At 42.0% G+C, this 14,615-nt stretch overlaps 1 protein-coding gene across 2 annotated transcripts in view; it reads left to right on the plus strand.

Moving 5' to 3' along the window:
- Positions 1 to 2,017: 2,017 nt before the first annotated feature.
- LOC125037264 (hemicentin-1-like) overlaps positions 2,018 to 14,615 on the plus strand; it is an 80,398-nt gene continuing 67,800 nt past the window's right edge. For both annotated transcript variants that reach the window (XM_047630319.1, XM_047630320.1), the window contains exons 1-11: positions 2,018 to 2,155; positions 2,560 to 2,749; positions 3,078 to 3,196; positions 3,567 to 3,732; positions 4,226 to 4,377; positions 4,889 to 5,039; positions 5,413 to 5,570; positions 6,055 to 6,178; positions 6,434 to 6,591; positions 7,073 to 7,196; positions 7,760 to 7,852. In XM_047630319.1, the coding sequence (XP_047486275.1) occupies positions 2,605 to 2,749; positions 3,078 to 3,196; positions 3,567 to 3,732; positions 4,226 to 4,377; positions 4,889 to 5,039; positions 5,413 to 5,570; positions 6,055 to 6,178; positions 6,434 to 6,591; positions 7,073 to 7,196; positions 7,760 to 7,852 (1,390 nt within the window). In that variant the 5' untranslated portion in view covers positions 2,018 to 2,155; positions 2,560 to 2,604. The remainder of the gene's footprint in view (positions 2,156 to 2,559; positions 2,750 to 3,077; positions 3,197 to 3,566; positions 3,733 to 4,225; positions 4,378 to 4,888; positions 5,040 to 5,412; positions 5,571 to 6,054; positions 6,179 to 6,433; positions 6,592 to 7,072; positions 7,197 to 7,759; positions 7,853 to 14,615) is intronic.

Genomic DNA, 14,615 nt, shown 5'->3' on the forward strand with positions numbered 1-14,615 from the left:
AAACGACCTCATCATCTCCCAATCCTTCTAAGAAACGACCTCATCATCTCCCAATCCTTCTAAGAAACGACCTCATCATCTCCCAATCCTTCTAAGAAACGACCTCATCATCTCCCAATCCTTCTAAGAAACGACCTCATCATCTCCCAATCCTTCTAAGAAACGACCTCATCATCTCCCAATCCTTCTAAGAAACGACCTCATCATCTCCCAATCCTTCTAAGAAACGACCTCATCATCTCCCAATCCTTCTAAGAAACGACCTCATCATCTCCCAATCCTTCTAAGAAACGACCTCATCATCTCCCAATCCTTCTAAGAAACGACCTCATCATCTCCCAATCCTTCTAAGAAACGACCTCATCATCTCCTAATCCTTACTAAGAAACGACCTCATCATCTCCCAATCCTTCTAAGAAACGACCTCATCATCTCCCAATCCTTCTAAGAAACGACCTCATCATCTCCCAATTCTTCTAAGAAACGACCTCATCATCTCCCAATCCTTCTAAGAAACGACCTCATCATCTCCCAATCCTTCTAAGAAACGACCTCATCATCTCCTAATCCTTACTAAGAAACGACCACTTAACCCTCTAATCCTCCTATTCCTTTCAGTGCTCGTGAACCGCGCCCTTAGCCTGGACTGCCCCGTGGAAGGCAACCCCGAACCGGAGATTGAATGGTTCATGGACGACCATCCTGTTAACGCCAAGGGGCAGTTCGTGAGGCTCACCAGTCAGGCTCGACAGCTGCACTTGCTCAGGTAGACGTGGGTTGCTTGGTAGGTGTGTGGTTGTGAGGTTCCTGCACGGAGAGGGGGGTTTCTTCGTGGGATGGATGGTATGGGAGGTCTCTGGTACGGAAATGTATTTTCTAATGAAATGAGTGATGTGGAATGTGTGTTTGTGAGGTTTCTTTTAGGAAAATATGGATTACTTTATGGCGTATGGTGTGGTTTTGTTATGAGATGTGTGGTATGTAAGTTTTGATACGGAAATGTGGGTTTCTTTGTGGAATATGTGTATGTGAGTTTTCTTATAGAAAAATATGGATCAATTTATGGCGTATGTTGTGGTCTTGTTATGAGATGTGGTATGTGAGGTTTCTGCTCCGTAAATGTGGATTTCTTTATGGTGTTTTATAAAGGGGAAACTGAAGGCATTGGATGTATGATGGATTATGTAAATACTTTTTTGTAAGGTTTTGTGTGATAATAGCTTTGGATCTAAATGATTTGTAAGGCTGAATGTATATATGTTTTTTTATGTATGTATGTATGTATGTTTGTATGTATGTATGTATGTGTGTATGTATGTATGTATGTATGTATGTATGTATGTATGTATGTATGTATGTATGTATGTATGTACGTATGTATGTATATGTATGTATGTGTATGAGTTTGTGCATGTTTGTATTTATGTATGTACATATATATGCATATTTGCGTGTGAGGGAGGATTACATTTTACGTACACACACATTTTAAGATAAAAAAAATCCGTATTGTAATCGAAAAAAGTCCTATACGGTACTGCCATACAAGTATATAGACTAATAACACATTTTCTTACCAAAAGACGAACACTATTGCGAAAGGTTATTGATATTATGTATATTCAATAATATTCGTTAAGTAATTCCGTCTCTAATCACGAAGAAAGAGATAAGGATACCTAAAAGAATAAGGATTCTTGACAAAATGCTTAAAAATTCCTTGTGGGAAAAAACATTATTAACCTGATGCATTTGCTTGTAATGAAACTACTTGCCTTTCTTATAAATTTCTCTTAGTTATAGTTTTTTTTTCCCACAAACCTCTCCAAACATATTAATCTAATGCATCATTTGAAAAGAAATAAGGGCTTCTTACATTCTTTATTTTAGAAGCACATGATATCGTTATCACAATATTATTCCTCCCAAAAGTGTTAATTTCTTCTTTTTTTTTTGCCCAGAGTACTAAGCTCCAGTAAAGGCAGAGTGACTTGTCTTGCCACGAACGCAGTAGGGGCCCTCGTCACTAATTACACCCTTGACGTGCTTAGTCCGCCCGTGAATCACGCCCACGCCCGCCACGAAGAAGGTGCGGGCTCGAGAGGGCGATTCTGTGACTCTGACCTGTAGGACTCGAGGCCACCCACGCCCCCAGGTAAGCGTTTGTGTTTCTTGGAGGGGAATGGGTCGTATTTGGAGGGATACGTATGTTCTGTCATGTTTCTTCTCTTATAATAGAGTCCTTTTGATTATATGGTTTGATATGTGATATGTCTTTTGATATGTGTATGCATAGTGTGTATTTTACATAGGTATCTAAATGCCGTCTTTGACAAGGGCTCAAAGGCAATATCCCCAGGTTACACGTACCAGGGAAATAGAATTAAACAATTAGATCATAAAACCTAGTTCAGTGGTTATGGGTATTTAGCCATGTATACATAATTTACGAATATGCAAGGTACAGTGCAGTAATACAACGCAGATGAGTCCAACAAAACAATTATGGTGGACATTAGCACAACAGAGTACGAAGGAATCCCTGATACTTCCCTACAGGTTGCGTGGGTTGGCGACCAAGGGAAAGTCCTGACGGAGGAAGAGATGGCAAGGAGTGGCTTCGACCTGCAGGAGGAAGGGGAGTCCCTCGTGGTCAAGAAGGTGGACGGGGCTCACGAAGGGCGTTACACCTGCATCGCCTCCAACACGGCTGGGTCTGCCGAGGAGACCTTCAACATGCAGGTCTTGTGTGAGTTAGAGCTGTCTCCAGATGTGCGTTGTGTGATTGTTTTGTGGCAAGGCTTGTCTTGGTAAAATGTGAAACCGCGTTTATTCCTGCTTTTTCCTCTTTTCTGTATATTTATTTATTTATATACTTATCTATTTCTTCATTTCTTAAACAACAAAATTAATCTGTAGCTGAAAGTGCATTTAAGCTCACATTTATATCAACGAAACATCATACAAATAAGACAACATAAAATTCCAGTTTCATTACGGTATTCGCAATTGGCCAGAACACAGCCAATATAAAGGCCCGGAGGAAAGCTAAACTAACGACACACTCCCTCTTCCAGTGCCCCCTGTGATTCAGATTCCAGAGCAAGGGGCAGTGTTAGGCGTAGTACAAGGTTCCTCTGTCACACTCACCTGTATCGTGGACGCCAGACCCCCAGCCACGCTGTCATGGCAAAAGGTACCATTGCCTAGTTTAAGGACATTTTTAGATAACGTAGTTTTATATGTATTGTGAATTCAGTTCATGTTGGTGGTGTATATTTAGTAGAAGGAGGGATGTCATATATCGGAGGTACTTTGTGAATACATTTTGCTGAAATGATTGGCGTTCCTAGATTATTACGTTGATTTGGATAAAAATATTCAAATTCTGTTGCACGGCCTTTGTTGAATATGCTATTTTTATCACTTCATTATCGAAACAGTGTCGTAAAGCAAGACCACCGCCATTAGCCACACAGGATGAACCCATTGACCCATTAACCATCACCAACCCCACTAATACAAACCCATTAACCATTAGCGCCCTCTTGAACCTCGCCTTACAGAATGGACAAACTCTAGACAGCAACCGAGACCCCTTCCTACACGTAACTGCAGGAGGTGAATCTCTAAGTTTCCTGAGAGTGCAGCCACAACACGCTGCTAACTACACCTGCGTTGCCTCCAGTGCTGCGGGACAGGATTCTCTTACTTACGATCTCAATGTGAATGGTTAGTTATGTTTGTAATGTTAGTGATGTTAGGGATGTCAGTGTTGTGGATTGCTAATGTTAGTATTGTTAATGCTAATATATGACGCTAATAATGTCAGTTTTTATGATTAGTAGTGTTAATTTTGTCAGTGTTAATCATTGGTAATGTTTATAATGTTAGTGTTAATGATTAGTATATTGATATTGTCAGTGTTAGTTATTACTAATATTAATGATGTCATTGCTAATGATTAGTAAAGATAGTAATCTCATTATCAGTAGTTTGTTACTGTCCAGTATTGGTAGTAATCACAATAATGGTAATTGGTAATATTAATGATCTGTATTAATGGTTAATTAAGGATCCTTTGATATCTAAAAGTCATTTACTTTGTTGATAAGTGATGATGATAATAATAAAGATAATCGTTGTTGTTAGTTTTATTGTTGTATAGGCATTGCTATTGCTTTCATCATTAGGGTTTTTATTATCATTTACATATTCCTTGCAGTCCCACCCGTGATCATTGAGGACATGGTAGAAAACGTGCTAGGAGGCGGCGTGGGCGGAGACACTATGGGCATCGTCGGCGGCGAGGTGGACCTGGAGTGCTACACCATAGGCACGCCCACGCCCACGCTCTCCTGGGAGAAGGATGAGGAGGTGAGGAAGGATATAGGTGGAGTTGCATTCGGACATGTTTTGATGTGATTTTTGATTTGCGAGGAGTCAGAGCTTGTTCTTTGGGAAGAGGAAATGTTGATTTCTCTTTAGTGTTCGGTCATTGGGCTGCGTTTCTCTGTCTGTCTCTCTGTCTTTCCTCTTTTTCTCCCCCTCTTCCCCTCCCATCTTTCTCTCCTCTCTCTCTCTCTCTCTCTCTCTCTCTCTCTCTCTCTCTCTCTCTCTCTCTCTCTCTCTCTCTCTCTCTCTCTCTCTCTCTCTTTACCATGTGTCTTTTTCATTCTGCCTAATGAACCGTCATGTAAATAGCTAAATGAATAATAAATAGATAGATGGAAAGATAAATAAACAAACAAACAAACATATAAACAAATACACATGGATGGATAATTAAACAAACAGAATAAGAAAAATGAATAGCCTAAATGAATCTATTAAACCACGAACGCGTGCCACCACATCGCACCACCAACGCCATCTCTTGGTGTCTCAGGGAGTCGAGCTGAGTGACCGCATCTCGCTGCTCGAGAACGGCCAGGTGTTGAGGCTCAAGTCGGCCATTACTGAGGACTCGGGGCGCTACACCTGCACGGCCTCGTCTCCTTCAGGATCGGCGTCGAGGGACTTCGTTGTCGTTATTCATAGTGAGTTTGGATGAGTGGCGCGGGGAGATGTGATTATTGTTATTGTTGCTATTATGGCTATTATTGTTATTATTATTGTTATTATCATGATCATCATCATCATAATTATCATTATCATCATCGCCATCGCCATCGCCATCGCCATCGCCATCGCCATCGCCATCGCCATCGCCATCGCCATCACCATCATCATCATCATCATCATCATCACCATCACCATCATCACCATCATCACCATCATCACCATCACCATCACCATCATCATCATCATCATCATCATCCCTTCCATAAACACAATAATCCACGCTTGTCTAACGACACTCTCATTCCCAATTCCCTAATCCCTCCCTCCTCACCCCCTTCACCCCCCCAGGTCCCCCCCGGATCATCCCCCCGCGAGAGACAAACCTCGAAGTGGTTCTGCACCAGCCTGTCGCCCTGACGTGTGAGGCGGAGAGCTCGCTTACTCCCGCCGTGTCGTGGTCTCGGCACGGTCGACCAGTCACGCCCTACGTCGATCCGAATCTCCAGGTGGGTGTGTGGGTGCGGTTTGGTTGGGGTTGGCGTTTTATCCATGTTTCAGTGTCTTTCAGAGCATTGTAAGATAGCACTGAACTTAAAATACTCGAAGATAAAGCTCCTACAAGCTTATCCAACAACTTCTTCAGTCACTTATCCAACAACTTCTCCAGTCACTTATCCAACAACTTCTCCAGTCTCTTATCCAACAACTTCTCGAGTCACTTATCCATCTTCCCTATTCACTCATCCAACTTCTCCAGTAACTTATCCAACAACTTCTCCAATCACTTTTCCAACAACTTCTTCAACTTCTCCAATCACTTATCCAACCACTCATCTAATCACTTATTCAATAACATATCCGACATATCCTCCAACCACTTCTCCAACAGCTTATCCAATCACCTATCCAACACCTTAACCAACAGCTTATCCAACGACATACCTCTGAATAAACAAAAATCCCCAAGTTATCCTGTCGCCCTCTTCACAGGTGAGGGCAGGGGGTCGGGAACTACACTTGCGCCGAGTACGTGAAGGTGACGGGGGCGCCTTCACCTGCATCGTGATGAACAGCGCGGGACAGGATACCCTCACCTACACTCTCACTGTACAGGGTATGTGTGTGGTTCGGTTTTAGTATAATGTTATGTGATAATTGTATGCTTGGGTTGGTGTTGATGAAGAGGTTTGTGTGTGCATTTAGAATGTTTGATGAGATAAATAAAGAAGACAATGTATGGTGTGAAATAAGGTGTAGTGTATATAAGGGGATTGAGTATGAAGGGTAAAATATTGTGTATTTTGTGTCACACGAATGTTGTTGTAGATATCGCATGGAGTTATAAGATAACCACGCCTCCCTCTTGCAGTGCCGCCCGTGATCCAGCGCGCCAACGTGAGACGGCAGGTGGTGGGCGTGGCGGGTCAGTCGACGGACCTGCTGTGCGAGGCGACCGGCAACCCCCCGCCCACGCTGGCCTGGACGCGAGGCAACACACTCATCACCCCGGAACACCCTCATTACCAGGTCGATTGGCCAATACTGGAGTGACTGGAGTTGTTGGCTTGATTGTGTGATTGTATAATGCATGTCGGTCGCGCTTGATTCTGATTGGGGTCTCGGTTGGGTCTTGGCGATGCGTTTTTGTTTTTGTTTTGTTTTTTTTCTTGTTAGAGTAGAGATGCTTTGGCAATAAAGATATATATTTTTTAAGGTTTACTATACAGAGGATTCGTTTAGAAGAAGTATATGCGGTTATAAACCTTTCCCAATGAATTATTAAATCATATTGAAATCTTCAAATATAGCATTACAATCATATAACACGTATATAACACAATTTGATATAACTCCATACGCATAATCTAGCACAAACAGAAGCAAATCTAAATATCAAACTCCCCCCAAACCGTCAATCATTCTAGAACATGATCGAAATCCCAACGCTCCATAAAATGTAATCAGAGACTCCAAAAATGTAATCAGAGCCGCCCACACACGCCCACAGGTCATGAACGGGGGCGCCAGGCTTCAGGTCCGGGAGCTGACACGGGAGGACACGGGCGTAATAACGTGCACAGCTACGAATCCAGCGGGGAAAGATACCCTCAGTTACACACTCCAGGTTTATGGTACGTAAGGAGGAAGAAGAGGAACTTGGTTTTTGTTGTGGTATAGAGGTTTTGTTATTTGGAGGTGTTTTGTGGTGTTGATATTTCGTAGGGATTTTGGGTTTATAATGAAGGTGTGTTCTCTCTCTCTCTCTCTCTCTCTCAATCTCTCTCTCTCTCTCTCTCTCTCTCTCTCTCTCTCTCTCTCTCTCTCTCTCTCTCTCTCTCTCTCTCTCTCTCTCTCTCTCTCAATCTCTCTCTCTCTCTCTCTCTCTCTCTCTCACTCTCTCTCTCTCTCTCAATCTCTTTCTCTCTCTCTCAATCTCTTCTCTCTCTCTCTCTCTCTCTCTCTCTCTCTCTCTCTCTCTCTCTCTCTCTCTCTCTCTCTCTCTTCTCTCTCTCTCTCTCTCTCTCTCTCTCTCTCTCTCTCTCTCTCTCTCTCTCTCTCTCTCTCTCTCTCTCTCTCTCTCTCTCTCTCTCTCTCTTTCTCTTTCTCTCTCTCTAGCTGTCTATCTATATGTCTGTCTGCATGTCTGTCTGTTTGTATACATATGAAAAATAATACATTTTAAAACGTATCGCAGTTCCCCCAAGTGTCGACGAGGACGCAGCCAAGGAGATGACAGTGAAGGAGGGAAACAGCGTGGTATTGGAGTGTCCTGTCACAGCCTTCCCTGGTAAGTGTTCTTGTTTACGTTATTCTTTCAGTGTTGTCGATTTTCTTTTCATTCAGAGCAGACGGGTCGGATTTGGCACGTTGGGTTGTGCATGGACGTTCTTGGATGTAGCAGGTGATAGGGTCTAAACCCCTGACAAAACTGAATTAAAACTGGTCATTGTTCAGAATACCTTCGCTTGATCGATCACAATCAAACAAATTACTATACCTGCATGTGTATAGTAATTTCTATACACATGCAGGTCATTTGCAGCGGTATTTCCCTAAACCCCCACATTCTTGGCCCCGATAGCAAGGGAGGGTATGAAAAGGTACCAGGGAAATGGCGGTGTAAAATGTGAATGATATACACGAAATACGGTTCTATACTAATAATATACACAGAATGTCACTATAAGCAATGCCGAATCTGTCCTACGCTCTACCCTGCCGTACGTATGTGGTGGATTTTTTGTTATCCATCGCTGGGGGTTAGGAGGCAGTAGCTGTGTAGGTGTTTGCAGGGGGCACAGCAACCTCCGTGGTACCGTTCATGCCCTCCCCTGCTATTGGGGCCAAGGTTGAGGGTATTGGGGTGGTTCCGCGGCATAATTTCTGTATATATGCGTAGTAGAGAGAGGAATCCATCGTCGTGATCAGTCATACGAAGGTATTCTGAATCTATATACAATATATATCTACAATACACAAAAATGTACTGAAAGACGAAACAGATTTCATTCTCTCTCTTAGATCTTATGCCTCGTCTATCATTTGAACATTTTTTCTACCATAGCAATGAAAAAAATAGTTATTTTGTCACACAACGTGGCATGGGAACATCTAAGGAACTTAAATGAGAAAAAAGACAGCCACTAATCTCGTTTATTTAACATTCATGGTGAGAAAGCAAGGGTTTATACCAACATTACGTAATCCAGTCAAACGCCGATATGTGAGTTGTACATTTGCTACTGTGTGTAGTACCCTCTTTTCTACAGTGGAAATGCTATTGTATATTGTACTAGGTGCTGTCAACATAACACCTCATACACAGTTACAGTATTGTCATAGTTGGTAGATGTAGTGGTTAGAAGATAAATATACACGCTCTTAGGTACAAGGGTGTAAGAGAAACGGTTTTTTACGTGTCTGCATATCTACCTTTTTAACGTTTGATTGTAGTTTTAAACTTCATGTCGTATGCCTAAAATTCATTTCAAAGGTATATCAGGGATCTGAACATCAAATTTAGTTATAATCATTTATGCAGTCCATCATTTTCTCTTGTGATTCTAATTCTATCCAATATCTACGGGTATTATAGTTAGGGTACACAAAGTTTCAAATCTACTTGTGCCCGAAATCATACAGACTGTTGTGTGTTTTTTTTTTTCGTTGCTGAAAATGAATCTTCCTCGCGTTAATGTGATCTCTACATACATTTATTACATATGCTTGTAAGGGTGTACATACTCTATATTTCCAAATACGGGTGTCTCTGTATTTTCTTGTTCTTTAAGATATTTATACTTAAATGGTTAAAACACTCTACCGTGTTGATACTATGGCAGAAAATAATCCTCAATGCATGATAAATCTCATTTGTGTATCGTGATTTTGTTTTGATATGTTTATATTTATATTTGAATGTACTTCATTTGCATTATCATTTGAACCATTGTTATGTTTATACGTTTGTTTTCTCCTCGATTTAATCTCGTTAGCTGCAGGACTTCCAGTCAGCTGTTGAAAGAAATGGAGTTTAGCAGTGGGAAAAGACAAGATATTTTGTATATAGTATGTCAAAAACAGTATAAAAACTACAGACAAACATTTATGTACGCATTTTCGTGTACACATATGCACACACACACACACACACACACACACACACACACACACACACACACACACACACACACACACACACACACACACACACACACACATACATACACACACATTAGAAAAACACTGAAAACAAGCTCGCCATACCATTCATATATATATATATATATATATTATACATATATTTATATAAACAAACAAACAAAACAAATCTCACCGCGCAATATCCTGCCGAAAAGCAAACTTCTGAGGGTGCATTGCGGGCGTGGGGGGCGTGCTCGTGGGCGGCCTTTGGAACAGGAACCTCTCACACGCAAGCATCACCACAGATACCGCGATGCCTCCGCCCCACACGATGAACACTGTGAACACCTGAGAGGAAGGAGATAAGATAAGAAAATACTTCTTTTTTTGGGGGAAAAGAGAGGGAAGGAGGGAGAGGAGGGGAAGAGGAAGAGAGGGAAGGAAGGAGGGGAAGGGGAAAAGAAAGTGAGGAAGAGGTGAAAGGAGATAAGAAAATAATTGTTAGTGGGGGAGAAGGGAAAGGAAAATGTAGGAAAAAGAGAGGGAAGTGAGGGAGAAGGGGATAGACAGAGAGCAGTAAAGGGAGGGAGAGATAGAGGAGGGAAGGAAAGAGGGAGAGTGGGATAGAAAGAGAGCGAGAAAAAGGAAATGGGGAAAATATACTACACTATTAAAGTATGGGAAATTGCTTAGCATATAGGTGTGTGAAGAATTTGACAGTCTTCGATTGGTTTCTAGTGTTTGTACTTCAAACGGGATTATATTCACACAAAAAATCACTCATTCACTCGTTCACTCACTCACTTACCCCTCTTATCGTCAATCAATCATCCATTTCCATCCTCTCTTTCTCCTTCCCTCCCTTATTCTCGCTCTGTCCCCCTCTCTCTGTCTCTCCCTCTCCCTCCCTCCCTCCCTCCCTCCCTCCCTCCCTTCCCTCTCTCTCCCTCCTTCCCTATCCCTTTCCCTCCCTCCATCCCTCCTCCCTCTCCCTCTTCCTCTCCCTCTCCCTCTCCCTCTCTCCCTCTCTCCCCTCTCTCTCTCTCTCCCTCTCTCTCTCTCTCCCTCTCTCTCTCTCTCCCTCTCTTCCTCTCCCTCTCCCTTACCTCTTTGAAACCCGGCGTCGGGTAAGCTGCTTCGGGTTCTCGCGCGATGTTGGGCCACCACTTCCGCTTGAGTCTGTCCAAGTGGCCCTTCTGGGTCATCTTATGCAGCCTGGCCAAGTGGAATGGGGGGGGGGGGGTAAGAGGGGGGGTGATTAGCTTCTGTCGTTGTGGCATTCGTGGTCCGGAATCGTTACATACTCGTATTATTTTTTTTATTTTAAAAAAAAATTTTTTGTCTCTGACTCTTTCTTTTTCTGATTATGATAATGATGATGATGATGATGATGAAAAGCATAATGGTGTTAAGTATTTTAGTGATGATAAAGAAATGATACCAATGATAATGGTAATATCAATGCGATATGATTATGAAGAAAAGGAGATACATAGAAAAAAAAAATAATTCATATATATATATATGTATATACATATAGATAGCTAGATAGATAGATATAGGGATAGAAAAAATAGACCCACAACAGCGGTTCAACACCAAGGCAACAAAACCCACACGTGGTTCATGAGGTTCTTGAAGGGCGACCTCTTCTGCAAGCCGAAGCCGATGCCGCGCTTGAGGAAGTCCGTTTTCGTGTCGACAATGTCCATGGCTTGCTTTAGGGGCAAGACGCGCTGCAGGCGGTAGATGATGTATTCCTTGTTGGCGAAAAAGGCGTATTTCCCTTGAAGATGTGAAGAAAATGGGCCTTACAGTGGGTTGCTTTCTTTGGTTGTGTATTCGTTGGTAATGTTGGTGCATTTGTTGTCTGTGTCATTGTTGTTTGTCTTATTGTTGTTTTTTATTATTGTTTTTATTCTCCTTATTTTTATTCTTATTATTTTTTATTCTTAATCTTATTGCTATTGTTGTTATTCTTATTTCTATTGTTATTATTATTATTATTATTATTTTTTTTTTTATTATCATTGTTATTATTTTTATCGGTAGCAGTAGTAGGAGTAGTATATTAACATTGTCAGTTTTATTATTAGTATTATTATTTTAATTTTCATTATTATCATTATTATTATTATTATTATTATTATTATTATTATTATTATTATTATTATTGTTACTGTTATTATCATCATCATTATTATCATTATCATGATTATTATTATCATTATTATTATTATCATCATTATTATCATTATCATTATTACTATTAGCATTATCATCATCATCATCATTATTATTACCTTTCTACCGTCATTATTACCCCTCCCCCCCTCCCTCCAAAAAAAGAAAAAAAGATAAAAGAGAAAAAAAAGAAAAAAAGAAAAAAAAGAAAAGAAAAAGGAAGAAAAAAACAGAAAAAAAGGAAAGAAAAAAAGAATAAAATAAAAGAAGAAAAAATAAAAATAAAAAAAAGAAAGAAAAAAAAAGAAAAAAAAAAGAAAAAAAGAAAAAAAGAAAAAAAGAAAAAAAAGGAAAGAAAAAAGAAAAAAAGAAGGAGGAGTGACTCACCTTCTAAGACACTGTTGAGGGCGTCGTCGTTGTTGCTGGGAAGGTTCTTGACGGGGTCTTTTCCCACGAACGTCTCCCACGAAAGCTTCATCGGCGAACCGGGGGGCGCCAGCTGAGGGGGGAGAGGGGGAGGGGGGGATGAAGGGGAGGAGGTGCGAGAGTGAAGACTGTGTGTGGTTTGTGGGTGTGTTGTCTTATTTGTTTTTTTTTCTCTTTTAGTTTGTTTGTTTGGTTCTGTTGTTTTTTTTTTCTGTGTCCCTGTCTCTGTCATTGTATCTGTATCCTTTTCTTCCTTTCTCTCTCTCTCTCTCTGTCTCTGTCTCTGTCTCTGTCTTCTCTCTCTCTCTCTCTGTCTCTCTCTCTCTCTCTCTCTCTCTCTCTCTCTCTCTCTTCTCTCTCTCTCTCTCTCTCTCTCACTTTCTCTCCCTCTCTCTCTATTTTTCTTTCTCATTGTCTCTATTCATCTGTCTAGGGGGGCTTCGAAAAAGGTCGTGGAAAAAGTCCAAAACTAAAAATCATACGAAAGGATTTTGATTTCAGTGCACCTGAACATTCTTGTACCAACGTGTCATAACATGTTCAAACATGAACCCTTAAATGCAGGTAATAACGCATCGCCGCCAGGTGGAAGTCAGGCACCATTCAAGCAACATGGAATCCACCAAAATCGAGGCCAGGACAAAAATTAAATTCATGGTGAAACTCGGTTAGGAGAATAGGCAAATCATTGACGCTCTGGAAGTTTATGGTGACGATGCCCCTAAGAAATCAGCAACCTACAAATTAAAGTCAGTTCTGAAGTGGAAGAAACGAAATTGAAGATGAGCCCCGCAGTGGCAGGCCTTCAACATCAGTTTGTGAGGCAAACATTGATGTTGTTCACGACATGACTGAAAAGAATAGACGGATAACCACTGAAATTTCGAACAAGTGGGATGAGGACTCTGAAGCTTCTACATGGCTCTACTATTACGATCCCAAGGACAAAATTTTGCTGGTTGACTTCCTCGAGAAAACAATTACATCTGCTTATTATGAATGCATTTTGAGAAAACTGCCCAAAAAATCTCAGAAAAACGTTTTCATACTGTCCTTTTTCCACGAACTTTTTGAAACTCCCTCGTATATGTCTCTGTAACTATATCTGTGTCTATCCGTTCATCGAATCCGTCCGTCGATCGATCGATTTACCCATCCACCCCATAGACCCACTCACCCACCTCCCCACTCATCCACTCACCCTTTCATCGACCCGCCCTCCCCCATCCACTCGTCACCTATTTACTCCCTCCTCTACCCATCCACTTCCATCCACTCGCTGACCCACCCACCCCCACCCACCCATCTACCCCCCTTCCAGCACTCACCCCCAACCCCCCATCTACCCACCCCTATCCCACCTACCCACTCATTAACCCCCATCCACCCTCACCCACCCACCTTCCCACCACCCCCACCAACCCCCTTACCCCATCAACCCTTACTTCCACCAATGCACTCATCCACCCCCTCCCACTCACCCACCCACCCATGCACTCCCCGCCACCACCTACCTACCTACCGCTTACCCTCACCGACCCCCCCCCCCCCCCCACACCTCACCGCGAGCGCATCCGCCAGCGCCGTGTTGGTCCTGACGCCCAGGTTCCAGTCGGGGTTGTTGAGGAGGCCCTCGAAGTCCCTGAAGGGCAGCTGGGGCTGGCGCGTCGTCAGGATGGACACGAGGATGGCCGAGTAGCACGTGAAGAGGATGAGGCCCGTCCAGAATCCTGCGAAGAAGACGATCCTGCCGGACATCAGCCGAGGCTCCACCGTCGTGGCTGTGGGGGGGAGGGGGAGGGGGTGGGGGTCATGGCGTTGATTTTGCTGGTGGTGGTGTTAGTGTCGTTGTTGTTATGATAATGAAATGATTTTTTTTATTATTGGTATTAATATTATTGCTTTTATTGTTATTATTACTATTACTATTATTATTATTATTATTATCTTCATTCCGTGGCCGCCGCCCAATATATATTAATCTCCATGGTCCCGTTCAGTGTCTCATCTTATCAGTCAATACTTGTTATGAATAGTGTAATGGTGTCAGTAGCTATATGACAAGAACCCTTCATGGAAAGATTCCAATTAATTGATATGTGAAAGATAGTTATATATAATTTATATACTATAGGTGAGATAAAGTTTAGTTAAATTCGACGTCATAATTTGCATAATGTTCCCTAGCCCCCAGGTAAGGAACCCATGACTTAAATCAAACGTAGAGTACTTGCATTGCAATTGCAAGCCACGAAACTCACACTGCTGGACGATGCCACAGAACATGATCCAGAAAG

Source organism: Penaeus chinensis, chromosome 23 (genome assembly GCF_019202785.1).
Source record: "Penaeus chinensis breed Huanghai No. 1 chromosome 23, ASM1920278v2, whole genome shotgun sequence".
NCBI classification, from domain to species: Eukaryota; Metazoa; Arthropoda; class Malacostraca; order Decapoda; family Penaeidae; genus Penaeus; species Penaeus chinensis.